This window comes from Heptranchias perlo, chromosome 14 (assembly GCF_035084215.1).
Source record: "Heptranchias perlo isolate sHepPer1 chromosome 14, sHepPer1.hap1, whole genome shotgun sequence".
NCBI lineage: Eukaryota > Metazoa > Chordata > Chondrichthyes > Hexanchiformes > Hexanchidae > Heptranchias > Heptranchias perlo.
This window is the reverse complement of record NC_090338.1, coordinates 23,928,854-23,956,659: the sequence shown is the minus strand read 5'-3', so window position 1 is coordinate 23,956,659 and position 27,806 is coordinate 23,928,854. Positions and strand designations below refer to the sequence as shown.

At 42.6% G+C, this 27,806-nt stretch overlaps 1 protein-coding gene across 1 annotated transcript; it reads right to left on the bottom strand.

The window, feature by feature from the left end:
* Positions 1-51: 51 nt before the first annotated feature.
* On the bottom strand, positions 52-27,543 carry shroom1 (shroom family member 1). The gene is made up of 7 exons (XM_067996120.1): positions 24,843-27,543; positions 24,097-24,164; positions 18,737-19,492; positions 16,132-16,638; positions 13,949-14,081; positions 9,352-9,624; positions 52-4,116 (listed from the first exon to the last, which is right to left on the bottom strand). The coding sequence occupies exons 1-7, from the start codon at positions 27,465-27,467 to the stop codon at positions 3,862-3,864; spliced, it is 4,617 nt and encodes a 1,538-aa protein (XP_067852221.1). The 5' UTR covers positions 27,468-27,543; the 3' UTR covers positions 52-3,861.
* Positions 27,544-27,806: the final 263 nt, after the last annotated feature.

Below are 27,806 nucleotides of genomic sequence, written 5' to 3'. Positions count from 1 at the left end.
TACGTTTATTGTGCAGCAAGGTAGCAGATACAATGAGATATTGTTGGGGCTCTGCGTGACATTCAATGCTCAGCCACATATTAGGGCAACTTTGGGAAATTCATTCTGCACCTGGGTGGTATATTTGAGTGTTGTGGACTGCAAGTGGTAAAAATCCAATGCTGTACCAACATGCTGAACCAATAATTAATTACGGGTTGTTTGTTTCATTGTCTTTGAAATATACCTTCCACTGACTGACAAAGGAGGCTGTCTGTGTTAAAGTGGCACCGCCTTCATTGAAAAATATCTGACAAACCTTTTTGTTACTTGTTTGCCACTACTTAAGAAAGAATGATTGTGTTTGTGTCAAAAGGAATCATAACATCGAAAAATGTCACCCTATCACTTGCGAGTGCCATGATGACAGAAAATGGTGAATGGTGTTTCAGCTCTTGTTGCTCAGAGTAAGACAGTGCCCCTTTAAGAAATCATTTGTGCTGAAATATATGGATGCAAAATGTATTTTTACATATATATTATAATGTACAAAATTTAATTTATGACAGTATGAGTGTTCAGAATTAGAAGATAATGCAAGAACAATAATTACTATATACAGAAAGTTATACAACTTTTTTTACATTGATATAAAGGATAATAGATATTCAGAAGTAATTTCGAGCCAGTAATTTGACCGATGAGATCAAAACTAAATCAGTTTAGAACCTTTATCAAAACTCTGAGATGAGATTACAGCTTTAAAATTACTGAGTATTTTATATAACAAGAACTTCATTAGGGTGTTTGATATACCCTTTGAAACAGATTAGATTTCTGCTCTCTGTGAGATCTCATGTTCACAGGGACTTCCATCTGCCCAGTAACAAATGAATATGTCTTTCTTTGAAATTATGTGTAGTCTTTTCGAGTGCCTGAAAAATGCCAGTATACTAATGACATCCTGACAGCAGCAGACTCGACCATTATTTCCAGACTCCATGGGCTCAATTTTGAAATGGTGGCGGGATGGCAGCAGGGGGGTGAAGGTGCGCATGGCAAACCCGAATTAAAAAAAACTTAATTTCCCGATGTGATCGCGATGTAATTGATGGTGATTCAAGTTGTTTCTGGGTTTCAAGCCTGATAGCCAGCATAATTGACAGGCTGGCTGCCTGGAGCTGCAACACCGAGGGAGGAGGGGAAAGAAAGAAAGAGAGGCCCCATCGGGCGCAGGAACAGAGAGTGGAGAGTGCTGAAGATTGGGGAGAGAGCGGAAGATCGTGGGGGGGGAGAGAGGGAGACCGGAGAGAGAGACATCAGGGGCTGAGAGGGACATCGGAGAGGAAGACATCGGGGGGAGCGAGGGACATCAGAGAGGGGGACTTCGGACATTGGAGCAGGGGGGTGCAGGTGACATCAGTGGAAAGGTAGGTTTATTTTGTTTTTTAACTTTGTGCAATGGTTTTTTATTTAATTTATTTACTTTACTTTTGCCCGATCCGGCTCACACCACCAGGCATGAATCGGAAGCCATGGGAAAGCCGCCCAGGTAAGTTTAAAATCGGTTTAACTATCTACTATGCCAGAAATAAAGTACGTTAAGTACCTCAATGAGGTACATTTGGTTCTTTAAAGCCAGCGGGGCTTCCACATTCGGGAAGCGCGCGCATATACAGGCGCGTCTGTGGGAAACCCGGAGGTCGGCAGCTTGAGGCCGGCTTCCTCACTCGCTCGGAATTTTCCCTATTTTCGCAGCCCCCCCCCGCCCCCAGTGCACCTGCAATTTCATTTGAAAATTGGGGCCCATGTCCCATTCATTTCAATGGGGAGCAAGTGCACTGAGTTTAAAATGAGGCTTTACCTGGAGCTTTAAGTACTTCTATCTTTCGGAGCAGTACTGCAACCACATGTGGTTTTGAACATACAGTGGACCTTGTCATTACAAACTCCTCTTAATAAACAAGCTTCCCCTTCCCATCATCAGTTCCAGCAGAACCTTTATAACTTTTGAGGAGCTCAAATCTTGAGCAAAAGAATCCTTGATGAAAAGAACTACTTTGCTGCTGGTACCCCATGATAGAATCATAGAATCATAGAAGTTTACAACATGGAAACAGGCCCTTCGGCCCAACATGTCCATGTCGCCCAGTTTATACCACTAAGCTAGTCCCAATTGCCTGCACTTGGCCCATATCCCTCTATACCCATCTTACCCATGTAACTGTCCAAATGCTTTTTAAAAGACAAAATTGTACCCGCCTCTACTACTGCCTCTGGCAGCTCGTTCCAGACACTCACCACCCTTTGAGTGAAAAAATTGCCCCTCTGGACCCTTTTGTATCTCTCCCCTCAAATCTATGCCCCCTCGTTATAGACTCCCCTACCTTTGGGAAAAGATTTTGACTCTCTACCTTATCTATGCCCCTCATTATTTTATAGACTTCTATAAGATCACCCCTAAACCTCCTACTCTCCAGGGAAAAAAGTCTCAGTCTATCCAACCTCTCCCTATAAGTCAAACCATCAAGTCCCGGTAGCATCCTAGTAAATCTTTTCTGCACTCTTTCTAGTTTAATAATATCCTTTCTATAATAGGGTGACCAGAACTGTACACAGTATTCCAAGTGTGGCCTTACTAATGTCTTGTACAACTTCAACAAGACATCCCAACTCCTGTATTCAGTGTTCTGACCAATGAAACCAAGCATGCCGAATGCCTTTTTCACCACCCTATCCACCTGTGACTCCACTTTCAAGGAGCTATGAACCTGTACTCCTAGATCTCTTTGTTCTATAACTCTCCCCAACGCCCTACCATTAACGGAGTAGGTCCTGGCCCTACACTATATAAATGAGGTATAGGGAACACAGATGACCACAAAAAAAGGAGTCTGGTAAAGTGTGAAAAGGACTGTAAGTGACTTCAGGAGGGTACAGACAAATTAGTAGATTGGGCAGATATATGTCAGATGACATTTAGCAGAGAAATGTGAGGTGATACAAGTTTGGAGGGAGAATAAGGAGAAGACATTTATTCTAAATGGTAAAAATTTAAAGGGCGTAGAGGAGCAGAAAGGCTTAGGGGTTCAGATAGACAGATGGGAGGACAAGTTGATAAAGCTGCAAAAAGAATAAGATTCTGGGTCTTATTAATATGCACATCGGGGTAGAAATTGTTCCTCGTGTTTTCTGGGTGGAAAATGGCAGCAAAAGAGAACAATTTTGGCTGGTTATAAAGCCTTACTATCTCTTGGTTGGGTGAATGGTGAGAGGGAGGGGCCAGCCAGAAAACTAACATTTTATGACAAATGAGTAAGAAATTAAGTATCAGCAGGTGAAGAATTTGGAGGAGTTCTGGGCAAGGGGATAGACTTGAACCTATTAAATGCTAATAAGCTATACTGTGATCGTATATTAAAGGGGAATTATTGCCACTTTGGGCAGGAAATCAATCCAAAAGAAATGGGCATCAAGATGATGTCATGCATGAGCACTGCAAAGGCATGTTTTGATGGACTTAACATTTTTGCAATGAAAACAGTATCACCAGATTATGAGTAATATTGTGTTTCATGCTTATCAACGTAAACAAAAAGCTTTTAGTTAATTATCATGGGGCAACATTGTGCCATTAGCTGGTTCTCTAATCCTAAAGAACCAGGTTCTATTACTACATCATAATCCCAATTCACTTTATTTAATTATCTATTTAATTTCCTTCATGTGCAAACAATAAGAAATGTACAGTTAACATTTTCTGGTTTTTGGAATGATTGTTTTACCCAATCTTGTGACCTGGATTACTTAATCTATTTTAGACTTTAACGCAGGTCTTTTTGGGAAACGAAAGATCAGTTTAAAAAAGAAAGCAAAATGAAATCATAACTGAAGGTTGTTTTTGAGAAATTCCAGTTGCTCCTCAGCCAGTCTGAGATTCTCTTCAAGTTCTTTTTGCTTGATTAATAAAGCTTTTTTCATTTGAACAAAGTGTTGACAATGTTGAAGCTGCTTCTCAGTGAGGTAGTTTGTTAGGATACTGAAGGTCACCCGCTCCCGGTGGTCTTGGTGTTCCTTCAGTCCTCTGGCATCTTCATGCTGGCGGGAGAGGGTCCGGTGTCTCTCATTCAAAGATTGCTAAATAAAAAGAATATGTATTATAACTAGCAAACCTTCTGTGGCAGTGGTCGCAGAAAGTCAGAGAATGTGCTATTTTATGAGGGCAGGAACATTATACCATGTAAAGCACAAAGCATTATTCTACTGCTAAAGAATAGTTGTGTTACAGTTTGATGTCTCCTTGGAAAGATGGCACTGCTAACAATACAGCATTCCTCAGTAATGCACTGATGCTAAATATTTTCCAGAAGTTTGATAGTAGTTCACTAGTATTTTGGAAAATGGTGAGGGCTCCAAGGGTTCAGTAACACTGTGGAGGGGGATCTAGGGCTTGGCCGAACTGGGAGCTGCAATGTGGGGTTGAGCTGATGACGGAGTTACCTGGGGTCTGGAAGTACCGGGCCAGATGTTGGGATGTGGTAACACTAGGTGGGGTACCAGGGTCTGGCAACACTATGTGGTGGGATCCCAGGATTTCTCCATTGTGCAATAGCTACCTAGGCTTTGAGCTATTGCACAAAGGGCAAAAGGGTAACTAGGGAGAGAGTAGGGCCTCTTAAGGATCAACAAGGTCATCTATGTGCGGAACCACAAGAGATGGGTGAGATCCTGAATGAATATTTCACATCGGTATTTACGGTTGAGAAAGGCATGGATGTTAGGGAACTTGGGGAAATAAATAGTGATGTCTTGAGGAGTGTACATATTACAGAGAGGGAGGTGCTGGAAGTCTTAACGCGCATCAAGGTAGATAAATCTCCGGGACCTGATGAAATGTATCCCAGGACGTTATGGGAGGTTAGGGAGGAAATTGCGGGTCCCCTAGCAGAGATATTTGAATCATCCACCGCTACAGGTGAGGTGCCTGAAGATTGGAGGGTAGCAAATGTTGTGCCTTTGTTTAAGAAGGGCGGCAGGGAAAAGCCTGGGAACTACAGACCAGTGAGCCTGACATCTGTAGTGGGTAAGTTGTTAGAGGGTATTCTGAGGGACAGGATCTACAGGCATTTGGAGAGGCAGGGACTAATTAGGAACAGTCAGCATGGTTTTGTGAGAGGAAAATCATGTCTCACGAATTTGATTGAGTTTTTTGAAGGGGTAACCAAGAAGATAGATGAGGGCTGTGCAGTAGACGTGGTCTACATGGACTTCAGCAAAGCATTTGACAAGGTACCGCATGGTAGGTTGTTACATAAGGTTAAATCTCATGGGATCCAAGGTGAGGTAGCCAATTGGATACAAAATTGGCTTGACGACAGAAGACAGAGGGTGGTTGTAGAGGGTTGTTTTTCAAACTGGATGCCTGTGTCCAGCGGTGTGCCTCAGGGATCGGTGCTGGGTCCGCTGTTATTTGTTATTTATATTAATGATTTGGATGAGAATTTAGGAGGCATGGTTAGTAAGTTTGCAGATGACACCAAGATTGGTGGCATTGTGGACAGTGAAGAAGGTTATCTAGGATTGCAACGGGATCTTGATAAATTGGGCCAGTGGGCCGATGAATGGCAGATGGAGTTTAATTTAGATAAATGTGAGGTGATACATTTTGGTAGATCGAATCGGGCCAGGACCTACTCCGTTAATGGTAGGGCGTTGGGGAGAGTTATAGAACAAAGAGATCTGGGAGTACAGATTCATAGCTCCTTGAAAGTGGAGTCACAGGTGGATAGGGTGGTGAAGAAGGCATTCAGCATGCTTGGTTTCATTGGTCAGAACATTGAATGCAGGAGTTGGGATGTCTTGTTGAAGTTGTACAGGGCATTGGTGAGGCCACACTTGGAGTACTGTGTACAGTTCTGGTCACCCTATTATAGAAAGGATATTATTAAACTAGAAAGAGTGCAGAAAAGATTTACTAGGATGCTACCGGGACTTGATGGTTTGACTTACAGGGAGAGGTTAGACAGACTGGGACTTTTTTCCCTGGAGAGTAGGAGGTTAAGGGGAGATCTTATAGAAGTCTATAAAATAATGAGGGGCATAGATAAGGTGGATAGTCAAAATCTTTTCCCAAAGGTAGGGGAGTCTATAACGAGGGGGCACAGATTTAAGGTGAGAGGGGAGAGATATAAAAGGGTCCAGAGTGGCAATTTTTTTCACTCAAAGGGTGGTGAGTGTCTGGAACGAGCTGCCAGAGGCAGTAGTAGAGGTGGGTACAATTTTGTCTTTTAAAAAGCATTTGGACAGTTACATGGGTAAGATGGGTATTGAGGGATATGGGCCAAGTGCAGGCAATTGGGACTAGCTTAGTGGTATAAACTGGGCGACATGGACATGTTGGGCCGAAGGGCCTGTTTCCATGTTGTAACTTCTATGATTCTATGATTCTAATATTGAGAAGGGAGGTCCCAGATTCTGTCAGCATTGGGGAAGGTACTTGGATGTGGTTGAATTGGGGGAGGGGTTCTCAGGGTCTGGTGGTACTGAGATTTCCAGTATTTGCACTCCATGGAATTTTTTATGTGCACTTGAACAGGTAGACCTTGGTTTAATTTCTTATCCAAAACAATGAGACCCCTGGTAATGCAACACTCTCTTAATACTGTACTAAAGTTTGAACATTTACCAAACATATTGGTGATATTGTAACTTTATCCACCACAGTCAGTGATCTCTATTCTGAGTCTAAAATATAGCTTCTTCCAGATGTGCAGCATATTACACGTGGATTATTATAAACTTCAAGAATCTTTCAACTAAATCCCTACTCCTTAGCATATATGTAATGAGCTGGCCAATGTGGGCCCTGATATATAACGGCAGGATCCCATTTGAACTTTTTTTCTTCATTTCCGGCCAGCAGACAGCCAGGTAGGAGAGGTGGGAGGGAGGGAGGGCCAGATCGCAGGACGGGGTTGAAGAGATCGTGGGTCGGGGAAGAGATTGTGGGTCGGGGAAGAGATTGTGGGTCGGGGAAGAGATTGCAAGAACGGGGGGGGGGGGGGGTCTTCGGATCCTGGGGGATCGGCGGATCGCGGGGAGGGAGGCTGATCGTGGCAGGTTAGCTTGGCGGGCCGGGGGGAAGTACTCCTGCTTCTCCTGGCCCACGAGCAGTGTTGGAAAGGCACTTACCTGCTGGATCCGGCCTTTCTCACCTCCCTTCAGCTGCCAGGTTTCCCGGGCCCTGGGAATCCTGGCCCATAGCTGTTAAGTGTAAAAGTCTGCCAAAATTTGAGGCACGCAGCCTCATTAACATATTTAAATAACCGACCCACCTCTCGAGAGCAGATTAGTCACCCACTCCCCAACCCGCCTCCATTGAAACTGGAAGTGGGTGCATTCAAGGTAGGTTGGGGTCGGGTGTCAAATTTTAAAAATTTTATCCTACCCCCCCTCGCCCCTCTCCTGCCCGTCCTGGGGGAGCTAAAATTCACCTCCCCCGCCCCCCCCACCCCCGGGAAGTGTGATGATTGAATAGTATTTGGCTTGTTTTACTTCTCAAGTAGCTTTCTCGTCAGATTTTCTGGACATCAGCTGAATAAATTTATCATAAAACGTTGAATAAAGAACTCGGATTTCTTCAGTCAGCATTCTAAAATTTGGCAATAATCTCTGATACGCATGAATCAAATCAGCTGATGAGCTCTAAGCAGCCTAAGAATGTGCCACTTCAAGGTGACCGTTTTGTTCATTATTGCCATGGAATGATAATCCCTTCTCTATGCAGTTACTGCAACACATTTGAGCTCTTTTCTCCACTAAGATTTAGCATTGTGCTGCTCAATAGGCTGGGAATCAACACATCCAGATGTGTCCTGATGATGAAATAGCAGTTTCCTTATCACTTTCAACTCTGTCTAAATAGTTTAGAAGTTTCCAAAGGCAGTTTCCTTAGACATAGAGGATAAGCCATTCTGTACTTTCAGAAACCATCTATATTGCTCCTCTTTGTCATTTTATTTTTTATAGTTCCAGGTAGTTGAGGCTGGAGCATGTTTTTAGTTCAGTTTGAATGGAAGTGATAAAATTAACTTCTTAATAATTTAATAACTCACGTTCTTCATGTCCAACCATGGTAGCAGCCATGATTGATTTATCCAATTGGTGTGACATTACCATATGCCATTTGACTCATTAACCCCTTTTATGTAACATTTACCTGACGAAGGAGGAAGCCTCCGAAAGCTTGTAGATTTCAAATAAAAATTGTTGGACTATAACTTGGTGTTGTAAAATTGTTTACAATTGTCAACCCCAGTCCATCACCGGCATCTCCACATCATGACTATATTGGTTGGATATGTTTAGTATTGAGTTTACTAAGGCCCCGAGGTCTCTTTCAGCTTTATCCTTAGCTATTTCAACACCACCCACATGTGTCACCCACTCTTCCTTCCTGTGTGCAGTACTTTGCAAATGTCCACATTAAATTTCATCTGCCACTGTTCTGCTCACATGCATATTTTATCCAATTAATTCTGTAATTTCAGAGTTGCCTGTTCTGATTCCACTGTCCCTCCTAGATTGGCATCAAGAAAGAACTTCCATTTATGTTGTGCCTTCTCACATCCTCAAAATGTCCCAAAGGGCTTCAGGGCCAATGAATTAATGTTATAATGTAGCCAGTTTTTATGTGAGCAAATGCTGCAGCCAATTTACACATGGCAAGGTCCAACAAACAGCAAATGAGATGAATGGTCAATTGATTTATATTTTGGCAGTGTTGGTTGAAGCAGAATTGTTGGTGCTCTTTTTTGAATCCTGGAATATTGTATGTCTACAGGAGCAGGTAGATAGGGCCTTAGTTTAACATTCCATCTGACAATGCAGCACTCTCTTAGTGTCAACCTAGATTATGTGCTCAAGTCTGTAGTAATGTCTAAACCCACAACCTTCTGAATCAGAAGTGAGAGTGTTACCAACTAACACTTAGGATGAATTTAGCTATTGACAGTACACAGGAAATTCCTCTCAGGAATGAAACATTCTCTGTGACACCCCCCTTCTCCCCCGTATTTCTGGGGAGATGGGGTACTTCCACACCTGAATGTTGTTTCCCTTTAAGTGCAGAATCTCTGGAAAGTTTTTTCTTCTTCCTTCCTAAAATACAAATCTGCAGTAATGCACAGGTAACCTTGGCACATGCTTAGGTTAGTACAAGAAGAGGGTCACAAAATCCACATGAATCAACAGCTAAAATCACGGGGAAATTTCAAACATTCAGATAGTTACAATTAGAATATTTTGGCAGCATATATAATGGCAGCACTGGTAAAATGTCAAGCCGAATAAAGCTGGCTTATTGTAACAAACCTTCTCTTCCAAGTCAGTAGCCTCATTGACTTTACTCAGGGCACTTTCCACTCGCACCAGTCGACTTGATAGGCACAGCAGCAAGTTCATCACCTTATCCAAATCCTCAATGAATGTCTTGTATTTCTGGATTTCATTAGGTTTGCAAACTTCATTGACCCAGGTCTCAATGTCATCACCCAGTGTGCTATTCATTTTGATATCTCCATTTAGGGCAGCCTTCGCTTCCTGAAGCTTCTGAAGTTTACACTTAAGTGTGTTAATTAACTCCTTCTGCAAATCAAAGCAAAATAACCATCAGCTTCTTAACGCACACATTCTCTTTAAACACATTAGCAATTTTATGTCTGCCTGAGAGACCGCAGGCCCAATTTTAACTCGGGGCTTGTGCAATGTGTGGGAGCCAAGGCAGGGGGGCGCAAACTGTCCGGTCCCTGCAGCATGACGCCCGGGAAATTTTAACTCCCAGGCCTCACTTAAACAATCGAACTCTGACTCCCGCCCGAATCCGACTGAAATTGCTATGTGGCCGGAGGGCTGAGCCGGATTTCGGGTGGCAGGCCACCAGGGACCTGGGTGCTCGGGGGCGGCTCCTGAGGTGATCGCAATTGGGGGAGGGGATATCAAAGCCACAAGGAAACCTAAAAAAAACTGAAAAGAATGCATCAGGAACGCAGCAGGAAGCGCCCGGCCACCAATTTAACCACCCACCTGCCCCGTTCCCGCCGGGTAGGCAGGATTAAAATCAGGCCTAGCAATACTGTTTGTAACACATCCTTGCAAGAGGCAGTAATATTGGGTGAAGATATCCTCTGTGTGTTGTGTAACACAATCATAAAGCCATTTATCAAGAACAGATTTATGATTTTGTTATAGAAAGGACATCTTCTCTTACTGTTTGCAGCATAAGTTCAGAAGTGTGCCCAAACTGCCCAATATCGAATTATATACAGAGAAATACAGGAATGTAGGAATTGCTAGACGACAAAAGCCAAGGCTAATCTAGTTCGCCTTCTAACATCCTCGTAGTCACATGATACAATGTTAATGGAGTTGTTAACTAATCATAACAATCAATCTCTATCAATTAGTCTACAACAGACCCAGAAATGACATGTGGAAAACCCCAGTGGTGGAGAGCTTTGGAAACCATAGGTCCAAAGTCACCTGTTTCCTCCCAACATGCGACACTTACCACATATCATGTCTCAAATTACTCATATACTGTAACAGTGGTGCATTTACCCTAATAAAAGAGAATGCTATTTTCTGAAGAAATCTATCTAATTTGTATGTGAGTGAATCAATAGTAACTGCTTCCACCATCTCCCTAGGGAGTCTGTTCCATAGATTATTCCATACATAGAAGTCACAACACAGAAACAGGTTATTCGGCCCAATCAGTCCATGTCAGTAATTACCCTCCATGCAAGCAAGTAGTTCCAATCACAATTACCTACCCTCTTCCCATATCCTTACAACTCCTTTTCCTTCATCCACCTAGCCCATCTGATCTTGAATGTTGACATAGTTTTCGTCTCAATCACTAACCCTGGAAGCGATCTCCTGGACGCCACTGCTGGCAAACCAGGAGAAAAGTACTTTTTGCAGTCCACGCCTGTGCGGTTCGATCGCCTCCATAGCCCGTACTCTGAATTCCCGCCCCGTACCTTCTTACCGGCCTCCATGGAGCTGACCATCTCCAGCATCAGCTATTCCCTGCTGGAAATTTCCTTGTGGTTGGTCCTGCCCCACCGCTGGAAATTAGCTGGAAATGTGGCTTACCGCACTCTGGTGATGTTACTGCAGCAGAGCGAGACCAACCACGAGGAAATTCTCTGCCTGTATAGGCTGCTTTGATTTCTTTCTGATTGAGAGGATTCAACCAGTGAACAACGGTTGATTGAGAGGATTCAACCAGTGAACATCTCCGAAAGCTTGTGAATTTAAAATAAAATTGCTGGACTATAACTTGGTGTTGTAAAATTGTTTACAACGGTATATTGAACAGTGGTACGTTATTCCTTTTTAAAAGTACTCGTGCATTATTAAATGCCTCAATATTCATCAATCTGCATGAGCTGTTTGGTGCATTCACTACTTTACACAATCTGGAATTCCAGTTTATTGCTTAATTAAGATTAGAAACTTCAGTGCATGATTTCTTCACGTTTCTTGTAATGAAAATTCCTAGGGACCAGAGAGGTTGGTGGTCTGCTGTTCTGTAATTTACTTTTATTTTTAAACTTTGGAAAACCAGGTTTTAAGAAATGTCTGTGGTCAACTAAAGTTGATTAGGTCTCTTGAGATATGACATCTGTTAAGTGCTACAAGCCAAATAAGTTACTATCTTGGTATAATCCCAGCACTGATGAATGCACAGCTCTTTATTTAGAATCTCCGATTAGACCTGTATGGGAAATCTGTAATCTTTTGTGTTTGAGGTCAAACTTTGAAGTGTTCGGGCAATACTGTGCTATTGCTGACCATGCTTGTAGTAGTGGCATACGTGAACTACTGTGAGGTAGCTTTCCTAAACAGGAGAAACATTTCATTGCTTGTCGCGGTTTGCCTTTTTCTTTGTTATTCTGAAAAACCCTTGAGCACTGAAAATCCAGTGCTATCTAGAATTATACATGACCCATTGCTCAGAGAATGCTGGGAACACTCAGCAGGTCAGGTAGCATCTGTAAGGAAAGGAGTATATCAATATTTCAAGCATATGCCTTCATGCAGGCATTACAGACAAACTGTTTACAAGAAGGAACAGAGTAATGCAACCCAGAAAGGCAAGGGGGCGGGGGGGGGGCTGCGGTGGGGAATAAAAGGGACCATGTGAGAAAAGAAACAACAGGAAATGTCACGTGATTAAATGTCATGTGATCAAGCCTCCGGGAATATGTCCAAACAGAATTGGCAACCCTGTTACACAGGGGTGTACCAATAGGACCCCCTTGTGATTTGAATTGGATATTGTGTCTTCACATGTACCCTCATGTGCGCTTTTCCAATTTTTTTGAAGGCAGACTTAGAAATACTTAATAAGACGAGGCCAGACATACTTAGTAAGACGAGGCCAGACACAGATTGTTAAGCTGCTTCATTTCACAGATGGCCAGTGATCATACGAAGTCACAGACAAAGAAAATTCTGCTTCACTCAATCTCACTTCGCTCCTCGAAAAATGGGAAAAATAATAAATCATGCGTCCTGTTCTTTTCACAGATTGACTTACTTGTTTTTCTTTCTCAGCAAATATCAACTAAACCTAATCTCCTGAATTTTTGGCTTACAGCTTAGGGCTAAGAATGTGCCTGGCCGTCTTATGTTCGAAACCTAACTACCCCCAGCCGTGGATTTCACTTCCCTTTTCCATTAATTCTGATCCCAGGAAGCTGAAGGCTGGTGTCTCTGACCTCTTCTCATGCAGGGATTATCCAGCAGGCCTGTCAACCGAACTGATTGTCCGCTATCCCGGGGGTACATTCTCCATAGACATCTCAGGCCGGGGCCACGTGAACAGAATTGTCCTTCCACAGTGGTGTGAAAATTCTTTACCCAGAGAGTGGATAAAATGTCGAACTCACTACCACAAGGAATAATTGAGATGACTAGCATAGATGCATTCAAGGGGAAGCTAGATAAACACATGAGGGAAAAAGGAATAGAGGACATGCTGATAGGGTTAGATGAAGAGGGGTGAGACGAGGCTCGTGTGTAGCATAAACACCAGCATAGACTGTTTCTGTGCTGTAAATTCTATGTAGTTTTATGTAATGAATATTTGTTAGCCATCTGGGATGAGATGACTAATGACTTAATATCCCCAGTCATCCTGGCTAATGGGATTGGGATGAGATAATAGATCCTTGTTGTATCAGTTTGAAATACATTGTAAATTGTGACATTCCCTAAATTGGCTCATTTGGTTTTAATATAAATCATTAATCCGTGTGGCATTTCTTTTTAAATCTGTGTGAATTTACTTTGTTTTAAAACACAACACACAAAACTTTGCTTATTCCAAAATCTCTGTGAAGAGAAAAATTTTTTTTAAATGCCAAATGTGACAATACCACATCCCTGAAAAGCAGTAACAACGTGAAGATGTCCCCTGTGTGCAACAAAATTATAAGCACATTCACATTTATAATTTTGTTGCACAGAGGAAATCTTCTCTCACTGTTTGCAGCATATTGTTGCAAGAGGCAGTAATACTGTTGCCTGCAGGAGGGCAGTAATACTGTATGCATAGAATGTGCCAGGGTATCTCCTACTAGTAGGCCATTACCCAGTAGCAGGGCATTGGAAGATTATCACCCACTGAAAGAGCATGAGCCACTGGCATGAAAATTCTTCTTAAGCACAGATGTGGGTAGCACATTTTGTTTAAAGGCATGGATTACAAAAATAGCATGTTGTGTTGGAGATGGCAATCGTTAAAGTGCGTTGTATTGAGCAGATATGATACTGGAATGCAGTGTCGAAAATGGGTTAGCCGGTGCATATAGAATCCCAAGTGGTATCAGACAGTTCACCTCCAAAGCTAGCTTCAGAAGAACAGATCTGTACTGGAATCTCATCTTTAAACACTCACCTTCTTCTCTGTGACATCACTTGGACACTCTATTTCACTCCTGATGCTTTCCTGTGTCTGATTATTTTTGATTGGTATTTCAGATTGGGAATCTGCTGTTGGTGAGAGTGGGAATTGAGTGTCTTGCTTGTCTCTAACAAAAAGAAATGGAAAACAGAACAAGGATCACGTTTCCAGGGTGTTTGTATTAACACTGCAGAATATTAACATCATTGGAGTCTGAAATTAATATTTAAAGAGGAACAGTAGCAGGAAGCCCTTTTTAACACAAAGATTGTTCAATATGAGGCAGGGACTTCTGGGTAGGATAGTGGAGTCAAGAATCTTGGAATCTTTTAACAAACAAATGCTGTGATGAGGGAAGCTGTATGTTCGTTCTGGATGAGATTATATGGGCTGAATGGCCTTCATAGAATCATAGAATGGTACAGCACAGAAGGAGGCGATTCGGCTCATTGTGCCTGTGCCGGCTCTTTAGTAGAGCTATACAATTAGTCCTACTCCCCTGCTCTTTCCCCATAGCCCTGTAAATTTTTCCCTTCAAGTATTTATCCGATTCCCTTTAGAAAGTTATGATTGAATCTGATCCCACCACCCTTTCAGGCAGTGCATTCCAGATCACAGCAACTTGTTGCATAAAAAATTTTTCCCTCATGTTGCTTCTGGTTCTGCTCTGGTTTTGCCTCACCTTAAATCTGTGCCTTCTGGTTACTGGCTCTTCTGCTACTGGAAACAGTTTCTCCTTATTTACTCTATCACAACTGTTCATGATTTTGAACACCTCTATCAAATCTCCTCTTGACTTCTCTGCTTGAAGGAGAACAACCCCAGCTTCTTCAATCTCTCCACATAACTGAAGTCCCTCATTCCTGGTACCATTCTAGTAAATCTCTTCTGCACCCTCTCTAAGACTTTGACATCCTTCCTAAAGTGTGGTGCCCAGAATTGAACACAGTTTTCCAGCTGAGGCCTAACCAGTGTTTCCATCCTGTGAGTAGCACAAAAATTCACCAAAATTTATATATTTAAAATAAAATTGTATGCCATTACAGGTCTTGTTGTTGTGAAGTGCGGGGTGCTGAGCAGACTCCAGCTGCATGTTCCTGCACACCTGTTGCAGCCCATTTCCAGGCAGCATATCAGAGAATGCTACAGTCAACCACATCAATGTCACTTCTGTCTTTTCATCCACAGTGGAATAAATTAGAGGAACATGGGGGAATTGCTGATGGATCCAAAAATCAATGCTATCTGACAGCTTTATATTAAATTCTTAACGTTAAATGAATCAGTTTGTTATTGCTTCCTGCAGTGCACCATTGTGTGAGTAGCTTTTTGCTAAGTCTTTTCTCAATCTAATGTGATACTATATGATGAGCAGCACACAATATCACTGCTGGCTCCCTCACCCCACACCACTGGGTCAACCTGTTGCAGCAGCTGGTCTTTAGAGCAGTTGTGGAACAACAGTATTATTTTTTCCAGTTGTTCTCTGGTTCACTGTCACATTCATAGTACACAGTATACAAAATGCAGTGCACATGGTACAGAGTGATAGTGAGTGAGAGTTTCTGTATGGCTTGGGTCATGGATGACCCTGGGGACTAATCAACAATCACTACATATATGAACAATTTCAATAGAATTTTTAACACTGGTAAGTGGAAAAAAAGTGTCACCTGTATCAAAATTGCTTAAAAATATAGCAGTACACTTTTACCCAGTGTTTACCCATTTCCCTATCATACAAACAGCTAAACTGCTGCTATTGGGTGTCAGTGGACATCCCAACTATCAATACATGTACCCACCGTGCCACTCATCCCCATGCATAGGCCTCTTGCCTACCCCCGGATCCTGATCTCACCCATGGCACTGTGGCATCTGACTATATCCCCACAGAAAGGGAGCAAGAAAATCAGAAGGAGAATCATTCTGGCTTACTCTTGCACAGTTCAACACAGCACTGGTAGAGGCCTAAGAGCAAAACGAACAACTGAAATCACTTTCCTAACTACATCAAATATGATGAAATGTGTTCCAAAAACATTATTAACACATTTTGAGACCTTAAGGATGTCACTTTGCTCACGTTGCCTGTCAGTAATTCTTCCCGGCTATAATTTATTGGTGAAGTACCTGCGAACACTCTGTCAAAGTTTTGGTGTATTTAGCCTACTTACTTGTTCTTAGTTTCTGTCTCCATTGTCAGACTGTTCATTTGCTTTCTCCTCTGACAAGCCTCAAGCACCAAGGTATCCTTTTGAAACAATCCTTCCACAAGATCCATTATAGTTTTCCTCGCGGGGCTGGGATCCAGGACATCTGCTAGTGAATGATCCTCATCTATAATCTCCTTCATAAGCTCCTCCATTCTCAGGTCTTCAGGGGACTTTGTCTTCACCCTCAGATGGACAGAGGTGGCCCCTGGGTCTGTTGAATGCTGCTGAGATGTTTCTTTTCTGTTATCTTGATGGTCTTTTACTGGCAACGTCTTACTGTTCTCACTTTTGCCCTCAGCAGCCTTCCCAACTTGTGCCATGGAGATTGGCATGGGTGTTACGGTACTGGTGTCTGAACAGTTTGTTGAAGATGCTAACTCTATTGGCATGCACCTGTTATGATGTTCCTCACCATTTTCTGTGGGATTTATCTGAACAAAGTCCCTTGTTGCCAGTGAATTCTTTCCGCTAGAAGAGAAAAACATGGAATCATGTCTATTGGCTGTAGTTAAGAGGACATTTGAAAAGCATCTCAGATTCACTATAGAGGAGTGAACTTCCAGTTGGATTAGGAACCCCCTTCTCTCTTCCAGCCACCTCCACCACAGAGAGATTTCATCTCATTTTAGGCCCATTAACTATAAATGAGCTTCTGCCAGGGAGGGAAAGAGAGGAAAGAAAGAAAGGAAAGACTGTGAAAGGTATTTTCCAACATTGTTCTTGCATTTCGCCTGGTAAGTCAATAAAGGACTGGTACTGATGAGAACTGTTGACGGATCCCTGGGCCAACAGACTTCTACCAAGCAGGATTAGTGCAGAGAAAATAAAAGAAAGTATTATAACAACATTTAATATATTCTTAGAGCATTGTAGGTTTGCACAAAAATGTAAATTTTATAAATCTTTTCTTACATCAGCTCAAATAACACAGAGGGGGTAATTTCAACCAAACCTGCCCTTTGGGTAACTGACGAGATTGGGTGCAATGCTGGTTTTACACCCCGCCCAATTTTGCTCCCCATTGAAGTCAATGGAAAGCAATATTGGGCGGGGTGTTAAACCAGCATCCCACTTGATCCCATGAGTTTCCCGCCTGGCGAGTCAGGTTAAAATTACCCCTAGAGTTTCCTCACAAATTCTACCTCAGATTGAGAAGTAGTTCCCACTAACAATATAGTTGAGATTGATCCTTTGGGTTGTAACTATACCTGTACACTTACTGGCAGAGCAGCATTAAGGATTCTTGGGGCCCTGGGCATCACGCACAACTCTGTCTTCATTAACTGTCATTTTCACAGGTGATGCATGAAATGTGAGCGGTGAAGGAGACACCATGGTCACCTGCCCTGCTCAGAGGCTCCGACCACATCTTCCCGTCGCTGGGAGCACCAGCGAGCTGCACGGCGCAGGCCCGACCAGTCTCCTTAGTACCAGGGTCTGGGAGTCCACTCAGGTAACTAAAAAACCAGCAGGTAGCGTGTTTAATAAAACTAGCAGACAGCGCTGTTTCATAAAACCAGCAGGCAGCGTGTTTAATAGAACCAGCAGGCATCGCTGTTTAATAAAACCATCAGGTAGCGCTGTTTAATAAAATCAGCAGGCAGCGTGTTTAATAGAACCAGCAAGCAGTGTGTTTAATAAAAGGAGGCAGTGCCATTTCATAGAACCAGCAGGCAGCGTGTTTAATACAATCATCAGGTTTAATAAAACCAGCAGGCAGCGCTGTTTAATAAAACCAGCAGGCAGCGCTGTTTAATAAAACCAGCAGGCAGCGCTGTTTAGCAGGCAGCGTGTTTAATAAAACCAGCAGGCAGCGTGTTTAGTAAAACCAGCAGGCAGCGCTGTTTAATAAAACCAGCAGGTAGAGTGTTTAATAAAACCAGCAGGCAGAGTGTTTAATAAAACCAGCAGGCAGCGCTGTTCAATAAAACCAGCAGGCAGTGCTGTTCAATAAAACCAGCAGGCAGCGCTGTTCAATAAAACCAGCAGGCAGCGCTGTTCAATAAAACCAGCAGGCAGCGCTGATTAATAAAACCAGCAGGCAGCGCTGATTAATAAAACCAGCAGGCAGCGCTGATTAATAAAACCAGCAGGCAGCGTTGTTAAGGATGGACCTGTGTTCACAGGAACTCGGCAGGCCCATTCGTTAATGCCCCCCTGCTTACTGGCGTCTTTCAAGATGTCCTTGCTCCTGTGTTTTATGCTTTTAAACTGCTGGTCAGAGATTGTTAGAACAAGACATTTTATTTAGAATTCTTTCATCATAAAGTTGCTCTGCACAGGATCAAAGAGATTGTGTGCATGACAATCTGAGCCATGTCCCAAAGTCAAGAACGCCTTTGAATGTATTCAATGAGGTCGTCTTGTCTCTAATACTGTGTTTTTTTATTTGCAGCTGAAACTTTGAAATACTTTCACCGCACTATACCTCAGGCTGAGTTATATCAAGACTTTTATTACTGGCACAGTTAGTTTATGTGACATGAACATCAGAATATTAAAAAGGTTCAATACTCTTTTGGAAAACTAGTTTACAAAGAATAAAAAAGTGTTCTTGGTGCCTTACCTGGTTGTTTGCTCAATCACTTTGATTTCTTTGTTTGCTGATATTTCCATGGGTGAAGATTCTAATGTTTTTGACGGATGCTGTTTGATGGGGTTGAATCGAACAGAAACATTTTCAGAAGCTAAGCATAGATCCGTCTTACTGCTTTCTGATATTATAGAGGAATCATCAAGGAACACATCATCTTCCCGGCAAGACAGGGAGGAAAGGGAATAAGTCCGATCTCCTGACTTCTTAAGTGGCGACGGCACCCCGGAATGTGGAGATGGAGATCTAGGAGAAGGAGGTTCTGCCCCAAAAGAAGTTGTATATGCCTTGGTCTTGTTAGAACGTCTCTCAAACACACTGTCTGAGCCGACAGCTGAAAGCTGGTTGGTTCCTGACTTAATGTCTTCCCTCTTCAGTTTAATCCAGTTTTGGTTGGAAAAAGGCAATCTTGGTGGGGGTGGGGGTCCTCTTTTCAACGTCAGTGCTGCAGTGTTCCATTCAGTTTGAGTTCCACTGGGTCTTCCTTGAAATCCCAAAGTACCAGTTTCCGATACTAGTTCACCATCAGTCACTGAGTGGTGGAGCTGGTCAGAACTTCTGCTCAGCAGTGTGGGACTTTTGACTACAGGTGACTCCAACGCATTCAAGGACTTTCCTCTTTGTCTTTCAAATCTGCTTTCGTTGGGTGCCATGTTATCACACTTGTTTTCATGACATTTTGAATAAGAAATCGGTTCAGTAACAGAATTGATTTGAGGAGTAAAGGGCCTGAAAAAGAATATTTAAAATTGTTAGCCTAACATCTGTGGTGGGTAAAATTTTGGAGTCTATTATTAAGGAGACAGTAGCAGAACATTTGGATAAACATAATTTAATAGGACAAAGTTAGCATGGCTTTACAAAGGGGAAGTCATGTCTGACAAATTTGCTTGAGTTCTTTGAGGACACAACGTACAGGGTGGATAAAGGGGAACCAGTGGACATAGTGTATTTAGACTTCCAGAAGGCATTCGACAAGGTGCCACATAAAAGATTATTGCTCAAGATAAAGAATCACTGGATTGGGGGTAATATTCTGGCATGGGTGGAGGATTGGTTATCTAACAGGAAGCAGAGAGTTGGGATAAATGGTTCATTCTCGGACTGGCAACCAGTAGCCAGTGGTGTTCCGCAGGGGTCGGTGCTGGGTCCCCAACTCTTTACGATCTATATTAACGATTTGGAGGAGGGGACCGAGTGTAACATATCAAAGTTTGCAGATGATACAAAGATGGGAGAGAAAGTAGAGAGTGAGGAGGACATAAAAAACCTACAAGGGGATATAGACAGGCTGGGTGAGTGGGCGGAGATTTGGCAGATGCAATACAATATTGGAAAATGTGAGGTTATGCACTTTGGCAGGAAAAATCAGAGAGCAAGTTATTATCTTGATGACAAGAGACTGGAAAGCACTGCAGTACAAAGGGATCTGGGGGTCCTAGTGCAAGAAAATCAAAAAGTTAGTTTGCAGGTGCAGCAGGTGATCAAGAAGGCCAACGGAATGTTGGCGTTTATTGCTAGGGGGATAGAATATAAAAACAGGGAGGTATTGCTGCAGTTATACAGGGTATTGGTGAGACCGCACCTGGAATACTGCATACAGTTTTGGTCTCCATACTTAAGAAAAGACATACTTGCTCTCGAGGCAGTACAAAGAAGGTTCACTCGGTTAATCCCGGGGATGAGGGGACGGACATATGAGGAGAGGTTGAGAAGATTGGGACTCTACTCATTGGAGTTCAGAAGAATGAGAGGCGATCTTATTGAAACATATAAGATTGTGAAGGGGCTTGATCGGGTGGATGCAGTGAGGATGTTCCCAAGGATGGGTGAAACTAGAACGAGGGGGCATAATCTTAGAATAAGGGGCTGCTCTTTCAAAACTGAGATGAGGAGAAACTTCTTCACTCAGAGGGTGGTAGGTCTGTGGAATTTGCTGCCCCAGGAAGCTGTGGAAGCTACATCATTAAATAAATTTAAAACAGAAATAGACCGTTTCCTAGAAGTAAAGGGAATTAGGGGTTACGGGGAGCGGGCAGGAAATTGGACATGAATTTAGATTTGAGGTTAGGATCAGATCAACCATGATCTTATTAAATGGCGGAGCAGGCTCGAGGGGCCGATTGGCCTACTTCTGCTCCTATTTCTTATGTTCTTATGTTAAAATTGACATAATTTAGATTGTGAATGTAGAATTAGAGCACACAAATCACAAAATTAACAAGTTTCAAGCAAAATTGAGATTAGAAGAATCCCCCCCCCCGCCCCCCACTCCTCACATAGAGTAGTGGATATGTGGAATAAAACTCCAGCAAAAGCAGTTAATGCTGTGTCCTTTAACATCTCCAAAATGAGCTGGAAGAATAACTGGCTAGGAGCAGAATTGTGATATATAAAAATAATTACAGGTGGAGAGGATCAAATACAGCATGGGACATAATGATCCCATGATGTTCAGGGCCGTGGAAGCACCATGTGAAGTAAGGTAACTATTCAAAGATGTATAATGTGGATTTTAAAGGGGGATGTTCTGAAGTTATGCTTGGTTTAACTATGGAGGGGTCAGGAAGAAACTTGCAGAATCTTCCTCAGGAAATTAACTGGGTTGGTAGAGTAGATTAAAACAGTCTAAAGGAAGGAAGGAAGTGGGTTGATGAGCCAAATGTTTCTTTCTCATTTGAGCCATGATTCAGCAACCTTGTGTTCCCAGTTGTGTTGGCAGGGAGTGGAATTTGAGTTTGGAGTAAAACACATAGGTCCTGGAATCATCCCTTTGATGCTTACTTTAAAGTTACCTTTGGGTAAATTCCCTTAACAAATGCAGTGAAACACATTGTTGTACAAAATGTATGGATTGAAATTGAAAAGGTAAATGTGCTTAACTCCCTGTCCTTATCAGCAGAATTCATACAAAAAAAATCAGCAGAATTCACCTCTCTCCCACCTCCAATATTCTCTTTACTGCAAGCTTTTATCCAGATTCAGATAGCAATTTCAAGGGACATTGTCATGAAAAAATGGTTAGCACACCGCTCATCATTTGTTTACAGATCCAGTGTGATTCAAAATACTAAATGGAATGTTCAAGACTCTGGTATGCCTCCAAATAGCTAGGCAGGCAGACCATGATCTACATTAGGTTCTCACATCAGAGAAAGGCACATTCCTCAATAATTTTCTATTGTTAGAACAAATCAATGGAATTTCCAGTAAGCCCATCTGCATAAGACGTTGGGTTTATTACTACAGTGAGGAGGAAGGGGAATATAACCTGGCACAATAACCTAGTATAAAAGTTGACTGGCATTGTCTTTCATCAGGGGTAATTTTAACTTTTGTCAATAATGTAAAATGGGCGATATCGGATTGGCCACCCGTTATACACCTCTCCCGATTTACACTGTTGCAAATAGTTAAAATTATCCCATCATGTTTATAACAGGGGTGTGTTAAGACAATGGAGAGTTCACAGTGTCCTCTGGTGGTGAATGAGTGAGTTTCACTCGATTGCTGTAATTATCTTCTGATTGTGTGTTCCTTTACTGCAAAGAAGGAAGACCATTTGACACATCATAGCTTTTCCAACCAGAATGACTATACATTTCCCCCACTGCAGCTTCCAATTGTTTCTCAAAGTACACCCAGGCACACCCACCTCCATGATTCTATTCAGATCACCAATCCATGTGTTGATCACTTCCTGTGCAAAGAACCTCCTGATATCAGTCTTCAATTTATCTTTTACTGGTTTGAACCTGTGTCCTCTTATCCTAGCCTTACAGTTTAATTTTAAGTAATATTAAAGACTTACCTTTTCCATTCCCTTAACTATCTTTATATACCTCTACAGGATCATCTCCTGTCTTTCCTCATTACTCAAACCTTTGACATTAAGGATTAGCTTCTTGGCTGTTCTTTCCACTGCCTCAAGCACTTGAACATTTCCCTTGTTTCTCAGCAACCAGAACTGGACACAGAACTCAAACTGCAGTTTGATCATAACCTCCTCAGACTTATGTATATGGATCATTAAAATCAGTTTTTACCGATTTCCATCGATAAATTTCAAAATATTTTTCAGGTGATGAATTAGTAAAAACTAATTTCCTCCTGAATTTTAGGTTAAAAACCCCCTAAAATTTTCCATTGTTTTCTGACCAAAATTCTGGTCTGGAGATGCATAAAGAAGTCAGGTCCCCCATCAGTAAGAATCTATAGTTGCCCTCAATGGTCCCCTTTGCAATGGCCCAAGTTACAGAAGCAGTCTGCCGGATGGCTCTGGATTTTTGGGGCCTATATCTCTCCACAGAATAAATGACTGAATCACACAAATGCAATGTCATTGTGTGGTCTCTGCCTGCAGTCGCTGCCTTAAATGGCTACAATCTTTTTGGAATATTTAGTATTGATATTTTCACCTTGTATCCATCGTACAATGAGAATGATGGCTGGTTATTCCAATGGACCATTTATACAAATACCTTAAATGTTGTTTGAATTGTAGTCTACTTCCAGACTAACAGATGATTTAAAGAGATACCATCTTCAATGAAAAAGTGTTTGACAAGTTGATTTCCATCAGCACAAGACGTATTGATGTAAAATCAAAGCAACTTATCATGTCACTGATCATAACGTACCTATGCATTGGCTCTTCGACTCCTTGCTCTCCCTAACACAGGATAGGGTCTCCACTTCCTCCTCGCTGATTTTTTTGGTGGATCTCGAGCTTGCGGAGGTAGAAAGCAACTTGGAAATGAGTACGATTGCGTATCCAACTGCTCAGTGCTTTCTGCAGGCTGGTTCCGACAGTAGAAACTGTGTCCACCCATGAGACATGCAAATGAGGTAAACAAGGCCTCTTCAGTGGTTCCTGCCATTTGCATTGCAACACTGGACACAGGGACCACCTGTCAGATCCTAGTGTTCAGTGCTCAGAGGGCAATGGGACAGAACTGGGAGAAGGGCCTCTGTAAGCACTCTTAGAGTGCTGCCATACACAGGTGCCAGGAAGAACATTTGCAATTTAAAAATGTTAAAACTTTTTTTTTTGCATAGGCAATGCACTGGTTGCCTCCTTCTTGCTGCTATGTTAGGATCTGTGGGATCTGCCATATTGTGTTTCCACCCCAAGATGGACAAAACTCCCTGACGGAGGCTGCAGAGCCGCTTCCCATATGGCAATGATCCTGAGGATGTAATTATGGCCAGAGTCAGGAGGGCATTGCTGGGGCGGGTGGAAGTGCCCACTCACCTCAGTTCTGCTGGTGCAATGTTGGAGCTTAAAGCTCAGGACACCGTCTCTTTAAAAGGGAAGGTGTTTTACCACTCACCTGGAAGAGTTGTTGCTGTTACCCATTTGCCTCGATGATTCTGAGCCCAGACCAGGGGGTGAATTCTTCTGCAACAGAAAAAGACATTTTAAAAATATCTGCTGTAGTCTCTGATTTGTTTGATTTCAATTCTGTGCATTTTAAAAGACAATGCTGTTGCAATGGTAAAAGTGTCACCATGTTTGCATGCAAAAGCATTGTAACAACACTGCCGATCCTCAACAAACCATCCAACCAACATGTGTGCTACTAATTCTTTTTAAACTCAGATTTTATTGTGATTAAAAAATTAAAATGCAAAACTTCTTTTGCAAGAGAGACAGCATTAGTTAAGTTTCTCCCGAGGTTAATCTGGTGACTTAGTAACAGAAGTTTTTGGACCAAGAGATTCCTGATTGTTTTAGTTACAGAGCATTCCCAAAATCTCACCACTACAGTGGTACTGCCCCTTTAATCCACTGTGTATTGCCCTATGTTAAAAGAAAATGTTTATGCAGATTATGCAAGGTTATTTCTATATTCAAATCCTTTTACTATCCTCAGCCATTGTTGCAGAAAGCTCCCACTGTTTTCAGAATTCCTATCCTCTGCTTCTGGCTCTCATCCTTATTCACACCGTATAGGCCCAGAATTCCTTTGGAAACCAACTGGTCTGAACCTGGCAATCACAGGTGCCAGCCCATAGCAAACCACTAAAGCCAATTTGAGAAAGTCTCAACCACAGCTAAATTATTCTGGGTACATACCTGTGGAGGCAACGGAGATGACTTCGATCTTGCACGTCCACCAAAACAAATGGATTCCGGTTGTTCCAGCAAATTATCAGTGGAGGCAAACTTGCCTGAAATACTAACATCTGCCTGCTTTTCAAAGTGTTGCATCTCAGATGGCTGGCTTAAAAGACACATGGGAGATATGTTACTGCAGCTGGGAGGGATTTCCGAGGAATTATCCCAGGGTTCCCACAGTATCTCTGCAGACTTGTGTCGAGATATGTTCTGACCTTTAGCAGGGCTGAAGCTGGAACATGGATTGCAACTCCACTCAGAAAACCTCCTGTGCTGGATGGACTTTGTCATTTGACTTTGATCACAAATGAGTTCTGTGCCAGAGGGTCTCTGGCTTCTCTTGCGATCCACGTACTCAATCAAAGCATCATGCTGAATCTGCTTTAACCCCACCTGCGACACATTTGTTGCTGAGGAAGCAGTTTCAAACAGTTGTCGCCTTGAAGCTACAAAACTTCTCTCGCTGTGCGTATTCGGGAAGTTGAAGGTCTTTTGTTGTTCCCACGAGGGAGTGCATTTCCTTGGGCTTCTCAGCACACCCAATTGATTTATTTTTTCAGGTTCTGAATAACACATTTTCTTCTCATGCAATGTCAGTCTTTTCCTGCTCCCTATACGGGTGGTCTGGTGGTGGGCAGCCAGAGGTTTGGCTTGTAGGTCCTCATGTAATACTTGTGATGATGAGGACGTGGTTGTTGAATCATCAGGGATGTGACTTGTCTTGGACAAAGATTGTGTTCGAAAATGAGCAATGCTTGGCCTCTCAGTGGGCTTCTGCTTTGCTCGGTTTGGCCAACTAAGCTGGAGGTCTCTGCGTTTGAAAGAGGTCTCCCTCAGGACCTTAGTCTGTGCATGCTTTACTTGATTTCTGTAAGCAGTTTTAGAAGAATCAATCGATGAGCCCGGGGTGTCTGGTGATTCTTCATTCAATTGGTTGAGTTCAATAGATTCATCTAAGAGCTGAGAAGAACTCTTGCACTTTCGAAGCTGTGTCATTTTGTTTTGGAACTCCCTGCGCAGGTCCCAGTTTCCTTCTCCTCGTCTGTGAACATCCTTTGGTCCCTCAGAGAGTTGCCTTTTCTGTTTAGCATTCGCTGCTGCATTTTTAGCAGCATTCTTGCTTTCGAAGGTAAGGCGATGCAACATTGGAGTATTCTCAGCATTGATTACGCCATCAGTACTTGACTCCCTTGCTGGTCTTGATGAGTGGTTCTCTAGAACATCATAGTTATTTCTTGCATCTGAACGTGGAACTAATCGATGTCCTACACTGTCTACATTATTTCTCATTTGCCTTTCGCTTACGTAATTGCTCTGCTTTGTTACCTGAACGGGCTCTGGCACTGAAGGTTGTGGTTTAGGGTTGTGAGAATTTTCTTTGGGTCTGCAGTAGAAGACCTGACTGTTGCTGGGGTTGTTATGCCCTCTACCACTAAATCCAAGTTCTCCACTCATAGGTTGAAAATCCAAACCAGGTGACTGAAGTACTAAATGTCTGGCACTTGCCTCATTCAAAGATTCTTGTCTATCTTTGCAATCTCTAACTACATGAAGTTTATAATCCACCTCAAGTTTTTGTGGTTCAGCACTCTTCTCCGGGCCCTTTGCCTGGATAGGGCCTAAAATGCCTTCTGCAAGACTGGTCTCTCTTGTAGATGTATGTGTATACGGGCTTGTGACATAAAAATATGGTGCTGTTTTCTGGCTGCTTTCATTAGCGCAATTAAGAGTTATTACAGATGGTAGCTCAAGGCGCTGTGGGCTAATGGGAAGTGGTTTATTCCCATGTGCCAACGGAAGACTGTAGGTTTGCTTCTGTGATTCTACCCTGTCGAGTGTGACATCTGAGCTGCGGTGGACAAAGGAAGGAGATGAGTCAGTTGGGTTGTTCTCAGGTGTCTTCTCACCCTTTTTGGAAGTAAAATTGTTAGTGCCTTCTAGTGTGTGACTACGTTTCTCTGGCACAAAACCAGTAACCTTTAAAGTAGGTCTGAACCAGGGAGTCTGGGAATAGGTTTGTCCAAGATTATCAAGGTGCCGGTTTGTTGTCTCTCTAGATTGGTGATTACTTTCAAAAGTCATCGCCTGTGTCTTGCTCTCAGTTGATGACCTCTCAGTCACATTCTGTGGATACTGCCCATCATAGATGTAATAGGTGCCAAGACCATCATGTTGCCTGGTAATTAGGAAACTATCACGGCGTGTTGGTGGGGGAGGCGGGTTTGACCAATTATAGTTCCCATCATGACTGTTACTATTGTAGTTTTCCATTGATGGGAACACGGGTCTCTCTTCAGTGCCCATAGCACCAGCATCACACACTACTGATGTAGGCTTTGTGTCAGTATATTGCAGTGCTTCTAAATCAGGACCCTGGTAGAACACCTTCCCTGACTGCCAGGGACTCTCACTGCAATGAGCTTGAGACAGGTACTCTGGAGCATTGAAATAAGTAGAGAATGAGCTGTAACCAGAGTCTCCTTTGCCACGATTGTGGCTGAACTGATCTATGTAACCAGTGAGCTTGTCAGGAAAGAAACGACTCGTGGAGTAGGCAGTCGCTGTCTGATCCAACCTGTCCATGCTTCATCTGTTGTTCCGTGATCTGATCTTCATCTTTTCGAAACAAGGCCACAAAAAGTCATCTACTTGCTTTGGGTGAAACAATTTCTGAAAGCAGATTCATTACAATTAAAGCACTTACTGCTAGAGCAAAGAAAGAACTTGCACCATATCACGTTCTCAGGACATCCCAAAGTCCTTCAAAGAATCACTTGCTGGTTTCATGTAGGCAAATGCAGCGGCCAATTTTGCATTCAGCAAGATCCCAAAAACAGCAAATGAGATTAATGACCAGTTAATCTGCTGTTGGCAGCACTGATGGAGGGAGGAATGTTGACCAGGATAGCTGAAGAATCGCCT